The 14,660-nt window shown below is 37.0% G+C and overlaps 1 protein-coding gene across 1 annotated transcript; it reads right to left on the bottom strand.

Moving 5' to 3' along the window:
* Positions 1 to 2,827: 2,827 nt before the first annotated feature.
* Positions 2,828 to 14,323, bottom strand: LOC140321866 (indolethylamine N-methyltransferase-like). Its single transcript, XM_072398642.1, has 4 exons — positions 14,176 to 14,323; positions 6,655 to 6,834; positions 5,062 to 5,269; positions 2,828 to 3,248 (listed from the first exon to the last, which is right to left on the bottom strand). Exons 1-4 carry the CDS (start codon positions 14,321 to 14,323, stop codon positions 2,828 to 2,830), a joined length of 957 nt encoding a protein of 318 aa, XP_072254743.1.
* Between the last annotated feature and the right edge of the window lie 337 nt (positions 14,324 to 14,660).

Genomic DNA, 14,660 nt, shown 5'->3' with positions numbered 1-14,660 from the left:
CAGCATTCATAATAGATTGTAGAGGAGAGAGTCGGGTTAGTGGAATACCAGCGAGAAGGATGTTACAGTAGTCCAGACGAGAAATGATAAGAGCATGTACAAGGAGTTTGGTGGTTTCAGGGGACAGGTAGGGGCGGATTTTATTATTATTTATTATTTATTATTATTATTAATAATAATAATAAACAGGATTTATATAGCGCCAACATATTACGCAGCGCTGTACATTAAATAGGGATTGCAAATGACAGACTAATACAGACAGTGATACAGGAGGAGAGGACCCTGCCCCGAAGAGCTTACAATCTAGTAGGTCTAATGATAGGAAATCTTCACACTTACTTTAGTCTCCTTTGTTATTCACTAAGTGGATCATGGACTGAGGAACATTGGAGGAGAAAATCAAGGAGGATCCATAGAAGAAGCAGTGTGTAATATCACAGTTCGCTGACTTCAGAATTGACCAGTGATGCTATCAGCAGCTTACCTGTTTGCTGTTTGTTACCCTCTTTTTTGCATTGCATTTTGCTTTGCATTGGGTTTGCTGTTTTATATCTGGTTAGCATGCTGGATTCCTAACCTCCTGTCCATTTGTTATTGGCTTTTCCAATGATTCTGTAACTTCCTTAATTCCAGCTGTCACTTGTTGTCTTTCTAGGTATATCTATGGGCTGCAACCTGGGAGGCATCCAGAAAAAAACCCATTACCTCTAAAAGCAGTTTACAGTCTTTTGAACCAACTAGTGATGCTATTAGCAGAGCTGACCAAGGAGGATAGATAAAGACGGCAATGTGTAATGTCAATGATGCTATCAGCAGGTCTCCTTTTTGTGATTGAGTTTGCGGTATCATACCTGGTTACCATGCTGGATTTCTGAGTTCTTGCCTATTTGATAACGGCATTCCTCATGCTTCTGTAACTTGCCAAATGCGGCATCATCTGGTGTCTCCCATATATATATATCCATGGGCTTCAAACTGGGAGCTATCTATAACAAAGCCCTATTCTCCCAATGATCTACTCTACTATTCAAAGTTAAAGAAAAGTGAAAGCACACATAGGAGATGATCACAGATGGGGAAAAAAGACATTTGGGCTGATTTATTAAAGTTCTGGAGAGGATACACTTTCATCAGTGAAGCTGGGTGATTCAGCAAACCTGGAATGATTCTGGTCCAGAAATGAAAACATTTGCTAACAAATATCAAGTTTCTTTTAAGAAATCCATATCAGGTTTGCTGGATCACCCAGCTTCATAAATGAAACTGTATCCTCGCCTGCCTTGGAGAGCTTTAATAAATCAGACCCATTGGTTTCTGATCATAATACAGGAAGCTTATTATGAACTTTTCTTAGATTATTAGGCACAAATTGCTTAAGGGGCAGAGTGGGAGACAATTGTGATGATCATAGAATCTGGAAAAAGGAGTCAGGCTGAGAATTGATTTTTTCCGAGGAGTGGAAAGGAATGGCTGGTGATAGTGTTCCATTAAGGTAGAATAAACTGGTCACTGGTGACTGCAGAGTGACATAGGAGTTGGAAGAGGAGGAGAAATTTAAGTGACTAATTTGCCAATTATGTGTGCTCCACCCCCATGCCACATTTGTACGAGCTTATTCATTGCTTGCTGGGGGTCTGCATACAAGTAGGAACCTCTATGGGCATTGGTCAGGGTACATTTGAGATCTGTAATTGGTCATAGAGAATAGAGGATGAGTTGGCATGGAATACCCAACTATGCTATACTAGATATCACAGCAATTAGGAGGGAGATTTATGGATTGTTGGTTGATGCCCAAGCTCCTTTTTCTTGCAATTGTATAGGATAGTCATACCACTACATTCTTTGTGAAAAGTCAAAAAAGATAAATATGAAGTTTGTTTGGAGCAGGGTGCTGTACTTGTAATCAGACATATCCATATTTATCAGGGAAACAAAGTCTCTAGAAATTGTGTGGTAATTCATCATTATAAGCGTTGTGTCATGTAAAATACACTTTACACAGACATAGACAGTCAGATGATTTAGCATAAATCTTTATTCAGTTTTTTAAATGCAGTAGGCATGATTGAACATAACATTTTATTTATGAGAAGCAAAATGGCTAAAATGCACATTCACATTACAAGTATAGGAACTGTGTTATTGTATAAAGATGTCTTAAGTAATACACACACTTATAATGTTTAGATTGTAATGTAATTTTCTCTTTATTAGTTCTCCCATCTAACCCCAAGTTATCTAACTTTCTCTAACAAGAGAACTGTAGAGGTATGGAGGGGCAGTGGATGAAGCTAGTCAGACTCAGAATATTTCAAAAAACATAAAACTATCTTCCCTTCTTTTTTGTTGCTCTACATTTTATTGTTTCAATTAGTTTTATTCTTTATTCTCATTTGTCCATTTTGTGTCCAACAGCTGGCAGCTTGAGCTGCTCATTGGTTGTGCTGCTTATTTCCCATGCATACTAAGGACAGCTTCTGGGAGAGCCAATTAGCCTAACTAAAAGTTTTTGGAGTTGTGGAGAACACTAGAGTTTCCCAAGGAAACCCACACAAACAAGGAGAGAATGTACAAATTTCTTTCAGCTTGTTTCCTTGCCAGGATTTGAACCTAGCACCAAACACTGCAGAGGTGATAGCCATTTAGACCCTTTACTAACTCCCACAGTGCATTTTAGCAATACATTTTACTAAATTAATCACATGACCAGAGGGTCTGCAAATCTAATTACAATTTGCTGCTGGGATGCAAAAGCTCTTGGCAAGTTTCATTGCATTCATTTAGCTTTTTATATGTTTGCTTTTCTTTTGATTGCTTATCCTTATTTTTTGACAGCAACAACAAAATTTATATGTGACTGGTCACACAAATGACTTTTTATACCGGATGGATACAGCTCAGAAGTGACAATGGAAAATCCAGCTTCAGTGATGGCTTTATTCACGAAGTTGCTATCCAAAGACAGAACAAAGAACTTGTGCTGATGGAGCTTGTAGAAGGTCATGTTAATGGGAGTAAACATGACAAGGTAACCTCCAACATTTAAAAGTGCCCTCACCTTTTTCAGATTAGAGATGTAGCTCTCACGATCTTTGCTAACTGACTCCAGGTAAAAAGCAGAGAACACACAATTCACAGGATCCAATACCATTGGCTCCAAAAGCTTGTCTTTGGAGAAATCACATTTTAAGACTTGAGTAACCGCTTTTCTCAGTTTTTTCTCTTCCTCCTCCCAGGTATTCCTGTAAATAGGATAAAGTATAATCTAAATGGTTTCATTTACTTTCTTTTCATCATGAGATACAATATTTCATCTTTTCTTATATCACATCTCTGCTGATATCTTGTAGCCTTATTTAATCACCACCTTCTGAGCCTAGATTTGTGCACTTTTTACTTACTTTTTATTTGGATTTGGATTAAATATTAAGAAATAGCACCACCGTTAAACAATACATAGCAATAAGGTATAGAATGAGATGGTCCCTGTTCAAAAGTTTGCATTCCCTTAGTCCTTCAAACTGTGTTTTGCCCCCTTTAGCATCAATGTCTGCATGCAGTGTTTTGCGATAGTTGCAGATGAGGCATTAGGCCATTTATTTTGCCAGGTGGTAAATTTGACCATTTTTCTTGACAAAAAGCCCATAAATTCTTGGGCTGTCCTGCTTGATTGGCACATTTGAGATCTTCCCAAAGTAGTTCAATGATATTGAGGTCAGGAGAGTGTGATAGCCATCAAGCATCCTAACTTTTTCTGCTGTAGCAACTGAAGTGTGCATTTATTCTTGTGTTTTTGATCTTTGTTATGTTGGAAGATCCAAGCGTGTCCTATTTGTTTGGACTGATAAGATTTCCATTTGGACTGATAAGTTGTCTTCCTATATTTTCTGATAATGTACTGCATTCATCTTGCCATCAGTTTTCACTAATTTTCTTTTGCCGCTATAGCTTACACACTGATTTTCACCTCCGTGCTTCACAGTAGGGATGGTATATTGTTCATCATAGGCCTTGTTGCATACTCTCCAAACAAAATAAACAATTGTGGCCATAAAGTTCAATTTTGGTCTCATCAGTCCAAGCAACTTTGTTCCAGAAATTTTAAGGCTTGTCTAGAGGCTTTTTGGGATACAATAAGTGTTTTGTGGCGTTGGCACAGTAAAGGCTCTTTTTGAAACTGCAGCCCATTTTTGTTCAGGTACCTCCTTACCTAAAAGAGCATCGCCACTTGTAGAAAGGTTTTTCATTTCATCTTACCAATTTTTTTTGGCAGTTTTGGATATGTTGGTTGGTCTACCTGACTGTTTCTTAATAACAACAGAATCCTTTACTTTCCAGTAGTATTTTTTATCTTCATTTCCTGATTTGTACTATTCAACAACCCTTTCTCCTAGGTCCTTTCATTTTCCCATGGCTTCATGTCCAGCAAAGTCAGTGCAGCTTTGAATGAGTTTAGGTTAACTATATTTACCCAGACATGGAGTACAATCAAGAAGTTACAGGTGTGAACCATTAATTACCCTAACTGGAACTTAGGTGTGAGACCTTGTATGTATATTATCAGTTCCAACATTCAAAGGTAAGTAAGCTTTTGATCAGACACATTTGGGTGTTTCCATTTATCATTATTATTAATAAATATGTACACAATTATGTGGATTGTGATTTTGCACACCCCCTAAATAAATGATCAGTGAAATTTTCCAAAAAAAAGACCAATATTTCACAAATCCTGCCATGGTGAACTTATGAGCACACTTATATATAGCCAAAGCTGGGCCACAAGACACCTGCGGACAGGTATTTATTGCTTCTTGGATGTGTAGGAACCCTTATTTTTGTCCTGCATCTAGCCTTTGTGTTACTTTGGTGGTACTTTTAACTCTGAGTGTCCCCAATATATAAGATGTCAAATTCTCTTTAGATTCTCCACAGTGTTGGAGCTGCAAACCCTTAGATTCCTATTGGCTTTCAGTTTTTCATATTGTAAAACGATCACACGATTATGTTAGGTTGGCAGGTTTAACAATAAATAAAAAGCTGAGTAGATCTTACCTTCCTCCCTTTTGCTCACACGAATGCTTGGCTGCATGAGACCAGTCAACAGCATTTTGGTCATTTTTCAACCATTTTTTGATTTCAGATATGCTGGCATCTGATGAATCCAATATAATGATCTCCTTGACGTAATCAGCAAACACAAACAAATGGGCAAGGTTCGGGCCATTGACTAAGTCGATCATCTTGCCTCCCTTTAGAAGACCTGCAGATTGTTGATAAGATTATTTGTGAAAGTTAGCATAAGTTTTGTTCAGTTTTAGGAAGCACAATAAATCAGCAAACGAAAAATGTCATCCAGTAAATATACTATAGATGATTATTTCAGGGTTATTAGGGTTCCAGCAGAAATGCAAAAATGCCCAACCTCCAACTATTATTATAGGACAGATTCTTTATCACATACTCCTACACTTCTACTGTACCGTGCAGGGTCTATAAATGTGACAAATATTAAATGCTGACAAAAATAACCCATCCACTATGCTATAGTCATATATTGATTGATGATTATTTATCCATACATTTATGTTGCATCTCAGTGTATGGGTTCTAAACAGGTATAAAGCAGTGAATCCAACATAATTGAGAATCTATCACTGAGGGTAAAAAATATTATATATAAACATAGAATATTCTCTGCTAGAGAATGTTTGGTGGATGGCTGACTCCCTGCTTTATAGAGACTCTTACAGCTTTCTCTAGGTTATGCAGAAGTCTACGGAAAGATGCCAACCTGGCTGAGCATTATACGTGCTGTGTAAACACATTAGTTAAAAATACATTTGTTGGAAATGGTTATAAGGAAACATTCCCAATGCCAACCAGCCCACCTTTTTGAATAGAAGGGCTGATTCACAATACTTGATATTAATACATAATAGGTAAAATGGGTTACAGATGGGTGGTATCTGCAATTTGCCCTGGACAAAGTGTACTGGTTATATTTTATACATGTGAAGATACCTTAGTAACTCCTGTTAACATTTTCAAATTAAATAAGGAATAAAACTGGATCAAGTGTGCTCCACTATTATTATAAAAAATCTAAAGTCACTCCTTCATGAAAAATTATAAGCAACATGCACATAGTTAAATGAGTTTTATATATTTTAAATATATATATATATATATACAATAGGGTGGCTACGAAGAAAGACAATCTGAACAGAGCATGCAGTTCTCTTCAAAGGATATTAGGGTTGTGTTGGGATTAACTGAACAATAAGTGAATGGAACGTGATTTTTTTCTCTTAAATCTTAAAAGGGCTGTAAAAAACCTTATTACTACCTTTACTTTATTACTACCTTGTACTACAGATGCTTAATAAGGAATCAGGGCACAAGGTTCTATTTGTCAGTGCTTGGACCTTTTGAATAATTTCTAAGACTGGATAGAATTCTGTACATACCTTTCCTATGTTCCTAGGACAGTAAGGTTTTCTTTTGTAGCTTGGTGCATGTTGATTCTATTGCTAGCCCTCATGGATTTAGCCAACTGCAAACATTTTGTTTGGAACATCGCACCATCTGCCCCACAAGGAGATCTAAAGACTATGTAAGGTGCTGATAAAATTATTCTTAACATACCGGTGGAAAATGCCTTTCTCAGCATTTGAGTTGGACGTATCACCAAAGCTTCAACAAACTCCTTGTTTTCAGGATCATTATATGTGTACATAATTGCCATAGGGTCATATTCATCATCGTGGTAGTCTTTGCATGATGGGTAATCCATTTCAGATTTCCTAATAGATGAAGCAGATAACACTTAATAGTTAAAAGGGAGTAGACACAAAATAAATCAAGGGGTCCTCATTTTAACCCAAAGGCACATAATATTTCTTTGGCATGTAGTGTATTTTTACCCTTAACAAAAATTTCTCCTATTTGCTTGCACTGTGGTCTGTTTAACTAAAAAGCAGGAGTTGATTCTTCAATGAATGTTGTCAGTTCCATAGTTCCATAGTAAGTCAGGTTGAAAAAGACATAAGTCCATCCAAGTTCAACCACTAGGGTAATAAATATATCCCAGATATAAACCCTATAGACATAGTAGATCCAGAGGAAGGCAAAAAAAATCCTTGCTAGGTATTCAGAACCGTCTTTCATTCCAACAATATTACATGTTGGAGTAAACTGAGACTTTAACACATCAACTGCTTTTTTTTTTTAAATGATGTGGGTCAACAATGCCCGATACGCTCCTGTGCTGCTGAAGTGAATTACCCCCGGACTGTTACTATTAGAAATTGTTGACAAATAACCTGTTAATATTATTGACTTGCTATTTCAATTCTCTCAGTGTTTCCACTACTTACCAGTGCACAGTGCCTCACACGTCTTCTGTGGTCACTTCTTCAATGATAGTTGGGAATGATATGAAGAACTCCAATGGCAATGTCTTTTATTTCCCAGCAGTCAGTCATATGATGTGTACAAAAAACACAAGAGTCTGTGGGAATCTGTGCACCGTGTTTAAACAGCAACATTTACTATATTCACATGTTTTTGACACGTAATATGTTATAATGTCTGTCCTAATATTAGCCATCTCATGATGTGTACGCTGCTGGTGTCATCACCTCTAATGGTTCCTTTACATGGCAGTGAAATAGGTCATATGTATCCCCAGCTGACTTCTTATAATAAAGTGTAAGCTATTTACATTACTTAGATGTGTTGGATTCCTTGCTTCTATTTAATTTGTTCTAGAATTGGTAAATATTCTGTGTTTATTTTGTCAAATCCGATTTGAGTCCAACAATAATGCAATGTAAACAAGTGTGAGCCCAATTTTAAGGTACATATCAGGCACAAGTTGCCCACACTGTATCTGAACAAATTTTGTGCAAACATCAGGGTTCATTAGTTCTTGCAAAGAAAACAGACCTGTGTGCAATTCTGAACAGCACCTCAAGCTGTCTTCATTTGGAATGGTGTTATACAGAACTGAAAATCCTTACCTTTTGCAGATATTTATGAATGGCAAATAATAGAAATGTATTTTGTTACCATATTTATAGAAATGTAAAAGTCATGTTCACAATAATATTTGAAAAAGAAACATCTCTCCATGGCTTTCATTGAGTGGCAATCAGGGCTTACAGTTAAAGTGGAACTAAACTCTGTTATGTTCTTATTTCATTGCACCATTTTCTTCCTTCTTTTCTTCCTGGTTTGGATTTTTGGCTGGGATGGTGTAACTTCTGCTCAGTCACGTGGGATTCATGCAGTCCTGGAAACTGCGGGGGAAGCAGGAAACCAGCTCTGTGCTGCACTGTGAAAAGTAGAAGGGCTGATTAGAGAGACTGGGCCCTAATTTATTAATGCTCTCCAAGGCTGGAGAGGATACACTATCGTCAGTGAAGCTGGGTGATCCCACAAACCTGGAATAGATTTATTAAAAGTCATTTGCTATTTGTTAGCAATTTTTTTATTCCTGGACCAGATCCATTCCAGGTTTGCTGGATCACCCAGCTTCACTGACAAAAGTCTATCTTTCAGGTTATGTTTAGGATGGTTTCCTGGAAATAAGTGCAGTTATGTAGGGGGAAACAGAACTGCAGAGCTCTAAAGAGTCGGAGTTTTCAACTGTATACCTTGTGTAACTAAATGAATGTGTGGTCTAAATAAAGGGGCAGCATTAGAGAAATAAGAGAGGTTAAGTCATGCAACAGAGTTGGAAGCACAAGCATTCAGTTCACAGGTAGGTCACAGAGAAGAATAATGCAGAAATCAAGATTAGATACAAGGTCTGTCTATTAAATAATGAGTAAAACAAAAATTATCAAAAACAAATACAAATAGAAACTTTTAAGGCAAATGTTCACATACAGTTCTAAAGTACAATTTTTTATTTATAACACAATACAATTCTATTTCAATTTTGCCTAACACGTTTCGTGGAACTAGTCTACTTCATAAATTGATTGGGATTAAATATTGGTAATCTGCCCCATGTCCTAATGATCCACTCACAATTGGCAGAAAGTCCAAAGAAGGCCAATGCAAGGATCCAACAATGGTCAGAAAGTAAGAGTCATCCATGGACTATCAAACATTACAGCAAACAGAATAACTCTTTGTTACTTTCCCTTTAGTTCCAGCAGCACCTTAGATCCTCCACAAAGATTTCTGTACCAAGAGGAGTTTTAATGAGACTGATATGCTAACTGACTTTTATTTGTTTATATGACAATTCTAATGCTTGTCTCTTCAATATTCTCTCCTTTCGCAATTAAACACTGATGTAGTCTTGTTTAATTGCGAATGGAGAGAATCAGTTTTGTGTCATCCAATTACTCAAAGCGTCTTGATTTTCCACATATACGCATTTATGAGACATCCAGTCCTCATTTGTTCATTTCAGTTGTAATGTTGCATAATTGTTGGACATCTTACTGCTAACTCACTCAGATAATAAATTGATATCTTGTATTTCCTTATTGTATGGTATTTTGTTCTGTTCTCTTTCTGTGTGTTGTTTTTTTTTTTTATTTATTTATAGAGTATATGTTTTTATTCAATACCGAAGATTGTGATCTATTAGATATTCCAATGTTCAACAAAGTACGCTATTCTCTGTTATTTTCCAACTGTTTGTAATTTGTTATTATGTCAAAAAATCCTATAAAATATTGCAATACAATTACTCAAAGCGTGTTCCTTTAGGCACCAATTTTATTTTAGGAAAAAGAAAAAAAATACAAGATGCCAAATCTGGTGAATATGGAGGATGTTCTAGCATAGTAATGGGGTTGTCCATTCTATTAATGTAATAATACATTGCTGATCTCATTCTGCCTTTGCAGCAGATCTAGTACTATGTCATTTACTTTTGTTGAACACAACTCCTTGCCCGGTGATGTGGCACCCAATCATCAAGAATCCAGAAGTGGCTGGGAATGCATTGGGGAAATTGATTATGCATTGAAAGAAATTAATTAAAAATCACTCTTTTTTAGCAATTTCAGGGAGCATGCAATCCTGTAACCTAAAATTCTGTGTTTAATGATAAATCTGCCTAAATGTAGTCAGTTAAGGAGTGGAGAGATAGATTTGGGTTGCCATAGTATAGGTGATACTGGAAGCAAATTAGGCTGATCACCAGCACTGACCAGGAATACTACATTTCACTCTACCAACTATATTCCTGAATTTATGCACATTTTATAAAGAGAGGCCTGGAGCGCAGGAAAGTAGTGAGGGAGAGTGGAAGGCCTGCATGACTGGGAGGGGATTGGGAGAAGGCAGTGCAAGGGTTAGGTGCGGGGAGGATTGGAGGGGCGGTCGTTAGTAGTGTGCCGTGGTGACCTATTGGGGGGAGGGGGAAGAGGAGTGAAAAGGTGGGGAGACAGAAGAGGAGACAGAGAGAGTAAAGAAAGTTTCCCACCCTCCCTGTTTAAAGGATTTAGAGCACGGCGGTTGTCAGGTTGTTGGCGGTGAGGTCCTCGAGGGCATGTGTTTTAGGTAAATTTGCAGTGGGCATGAGAGTCTCATCCATGGTATGGGACTCTCTGTGAGGTTGGTGTTAGTAGTTGTTGAATGTTTTTTGTTGGAAGGGCTGCGAGTGCTGATGGTATTGTTCCGGAGCTTGCAGGCAAGGTCCATCCAAGTGACTTCAGGGGCCCCTGCTAGCTGAGGACTGTCCGGGGGCCCTTGTGCAGATGCATACACTGCACTGTGATATGTACGTCCCTGTTCCTCATGATTCTGTAACTTCCTTAATTCTGGTTGTCATTTGGGTCACTTCCAGGTATCCAGGATGTCAAAGCTCTTTTTTATTTTTGCAATCGTATAATTTATTTAGACCACTTTCACATATATGAAAATAAGAAAAAAAATAAGATGTACAGTTGGAGCCAGGCTGCCATCCTATTTGTAAACCAACAAACATGATTTTAGTAGAATAATGATGTATTTTAAAGTAGTTTAATTTTATAACCATTGTGTCATGTGAAATACACTTTGCATATACATACTTAAGATGATTTATAATAAATCTTTATTAAGCATTTTAAAGGCAGTAAGCGTGATTGAACAGAACATCAACTGCTTTTCTTTTTGTTAGAAGCAAAATGGATAAATGCACAATCACAGGACAAATATAGGAATAGTTGAACAAGAGAACTGTAGAGGTAAAGAGATAAGGTGCAGTGGATGAAACTAGTTAGAATCTGAAGCATTCAAGAAACATAAAACCATCTCTAATTTGTTTTGTTAGGTGATCTAAATTTTATTTTTTATTAGTTGTATTCTTTATACTCATGTATTTATATTGTGCTCAGCAGCAGCCTGTGTTGCCCATTGGTTTTGCTGCTTATTTCCCATGTATTCCAAGGACAGTTTTTGGTGAATTTAGTTACCCTAATTTTATGCTTTTGAAAGTGTGATGACAACCGGACTGTCCCAAGAAAACCCACGCAAACAGAAGAAAACATGCAAACTCCTTGCAGATAGTGCCCTGGCTGGGGTTTGAATCTGGCACTTGGCACTGCAGATGATAACCAATTAGACCCTGCAATGACTTATACAGTGTATTTTAGCAATAGATTTTACTAAACTAATTACATGACTAAAGGGGAGGATCTTGAACAGAAGGGCATCATGCAAGTCCTCTACTCCTGTGTCACTTTCAGTATCTGTCTGTCATTGACAACCCTTATTTAAGATAAATAAATATATATATTTATATTTATTTAAGACATATAGTTACATATCAGGTTAAGCTGAAAAAAGACATAAGCCCATCAAGTTCAACCACTAGGGAAATATACATATCCCAGATATAAAACCGTATAAGACATAGTTGATCCAGAGGAAGACAAAAAAATACCCGGGTACAATTTGCTTCAACGGGAAAAAAATCCTTCCTGATTCCATGAGGCAATCGGTGATTTCTTGGATCAACAGTCACTGTTATCTTTACTTTAAATCCCTAATACCCATTTATACTCTGTGCTTCTAGAAAAAACATCCAGCTTTTTCTTAAAGCAATCTATAGTAGTTGCTGAAACTACTTCCTGGTGGAGCCGATTCCACATTTTCACAGACCTTACAGTGAAGAATCCCTTCTTTATCCGGAGCTTAAACTTCTTTTCCTCCAGACGCAAAGAGTGCCATCTTGTTCTTTGTAATGATCTCAAAGTGAATAATGGAGAAGAGAGTTCTCTCAATGGACCATATATATATTTATACAGGGTGATCATATCCCCTCTTATACGTCTCTACTCAAGGGAGAAAATAGATTCAGTTCAGCTAATCTCTCCTCATAGCTGAGCTCCTCCATTCCTTTTATTAGTTTTGTTACCCTTCTCTGCACTCTCTCCAATTCCACGATGTCCTTTTTGTGAACTGGTGCTCAAAACTGTACTGCATATTCCAGATGTGGTCCAACCAATGCTTTGTACAGGGGCAGGATTATGTCTCCATCTCTGCAGTCTATTCCTCTTTTAATACAAGAAAATACTTTGCTAGCGTTAGATATTGCTGCTTGGCATTGCATGCTGTTACTAAGACTGATCCACCGAAACCCCCTGATCCTTTTCCATTTCTGACTCTCCCAAAATGTATTCCCCCTAGACAGTATGAAGTGTGCATGTTCTTAGCTCCCAAGAGCATACCTTTATTTTTAAATATAATAAATGTCATTTGCCACTTGGCTGCCCAATCAAACAGTGAATCCAAGTCTGCTTGTAGATTATAGACATCCTGTATGGACTTAATTCCATTACATAGTTTGGTGTCATCTGCAAACACAGAAATGGTACTTTTAATCCCAAATTTTATATAATTTATAAATATGTTAAACAGTTAGGTCCCAACACTGAACCCTGGGGTACACCACTAATACCCTTAGACCATTCCGAGTATGAATCATTAATCACTACTCTCTGGATGCGGTCCTTAAGCCAGTTCTCTATCCATTTACAGATTGACTTTTCTAAACCTATTGCCCCTAACTTGCATATTAGCCGTCTGTGGGGTACGGTGTTAAATTCTTCAGCCTTTAAAATTAGAAATAATGGCTTTGAAATAACTGAGCTCAGCTCTTTGAGGACACATGGATGTATTCCATCCGGTCCTGGTGCTTTGTCAACCTTAATTTTACCCAACTGTTTCTCAATCATATGAATTTTTAGCCATTGTGAACTGTTTAGGGCAGTGACATTGTTTTTATGAATTTGGACTTGCGCTCTGCCATTTTCCATTGTGTACACAGACTTAAAAAAAAAAGTGTTTAGTAAATCCACCTTTTCTTTATCCCCAGTTACTAACACAGGGACATCCTTTAGGGGCCTACATGCTCAGATCTTATCTTTTTGCTAATAATATGATTAAGGAATATGAATCCAATATAATGATCTCCTTGAAGTGATCAGTGAATGTAAACAAATTAGCAAAGTTTTGGCCATTGTTTAAGGTAATCATCTTGCCTCTCTTCAGAAGACCTGAACTGAAAAAATGTTAGAGAATACAATAAATCAGCAAGCTGAAAATGTAATCCAGTAAATATATTATAGGGGATCATTTAAGGGTTATTAGGGTTCCAGCAAAGCATTTTAACACACAGAACATGTGTTGGCGTGCTGGGTTGCTATTCCTTTTTAATGGTACCCCAAATGTATCATAGGAATGCACTCACCAAAAGAATGTGTTACTGACTGCAACACTTTGCAACACAAAAAACAATCTGTGGGCATTTATTAAAACACACTGTATTGGTAAAGTATAAAGAAGTTTTTGGTTCACACATGACTTTTACATTTACAATGATTGTGACTTTTATTTTGAAGGAATGCAAAATATGTTTTATGAAAAGAATTAGTGAACTTTTCATGGAGAGGTTTCATGCTGCACATGCATTATCAAGAACCAGCCACAGCATAATTCTATTGGCCAGTGATTTAAACAAAACTTTTTCTTTTTACCCTGGGCATTATGATCTAAGGGGTTTTATCTAGCTCTGTGTATGTGGGGTTTATTGGTAAAAAGTGATTGAGCCAGCTACCACCATATTCATTTTATGGTTCTTTTGAGCACTCCACAATCTGGAACTAAAGAATATACAAGTTGCTCATGAAATGAATAAAATCATTTTGAACATACCGGAGGACAATGTCTTTTGCAGTATTTTAGCTTGACGTACCACCATGGCTTCAAAAAGTTCCTTGTTCTTAGGATCATATATTGTGTCCATAACTGCTTTATGGTCATATTCAGCAGAATTGCTATCTTTGAATGGTAGGCTGGCCATTTTGGGTTTCCTAAATGAAAAAGCAGGCAACATTGATTAGTTCAAAGGGATTAGACACTATTTAAATAAAGGGGAGCTCATCTTTAGCTTAAGGTGAATCTTTTCTCCAAACCCTTATGTAGTAGGGCAAACATGTCCATACCTCAGACACTCTTTTTGCAATTAATAGTTTAAATATGTACTGCTGTTTTTTTTCTTGTTTGTTAAAATATAATCTATCCAAAGCAGATTAGACAGCCAGTGACCCAATACTTCACTGCACATGTTGCTGTAATACTTAAAGGATATGTATACCCTCAACTTTAAACTTCTCTTATTTGTTCCTCTTTGGTTTGTT

Source organism: Pyxicephalus adspersus, chromosome 1 (genome assembly GCF_032062135.1).
Source record: "Pyxicephalus adspersus chromosome 1, UCB_Pads_2.0, whole genome shotgun sequence".
NCBI lineage: Eukaryota > Metazoa > Chordata > Amphibia > Anura > Pyxicephalidae > Pyxicephalus > Pyxicephalus adspersus.
The sequence above is the reverse complement of the archived record's forward strand: the minus strand, read 5'-3'. Positions and strand labels throughout refer to the sequence as shown.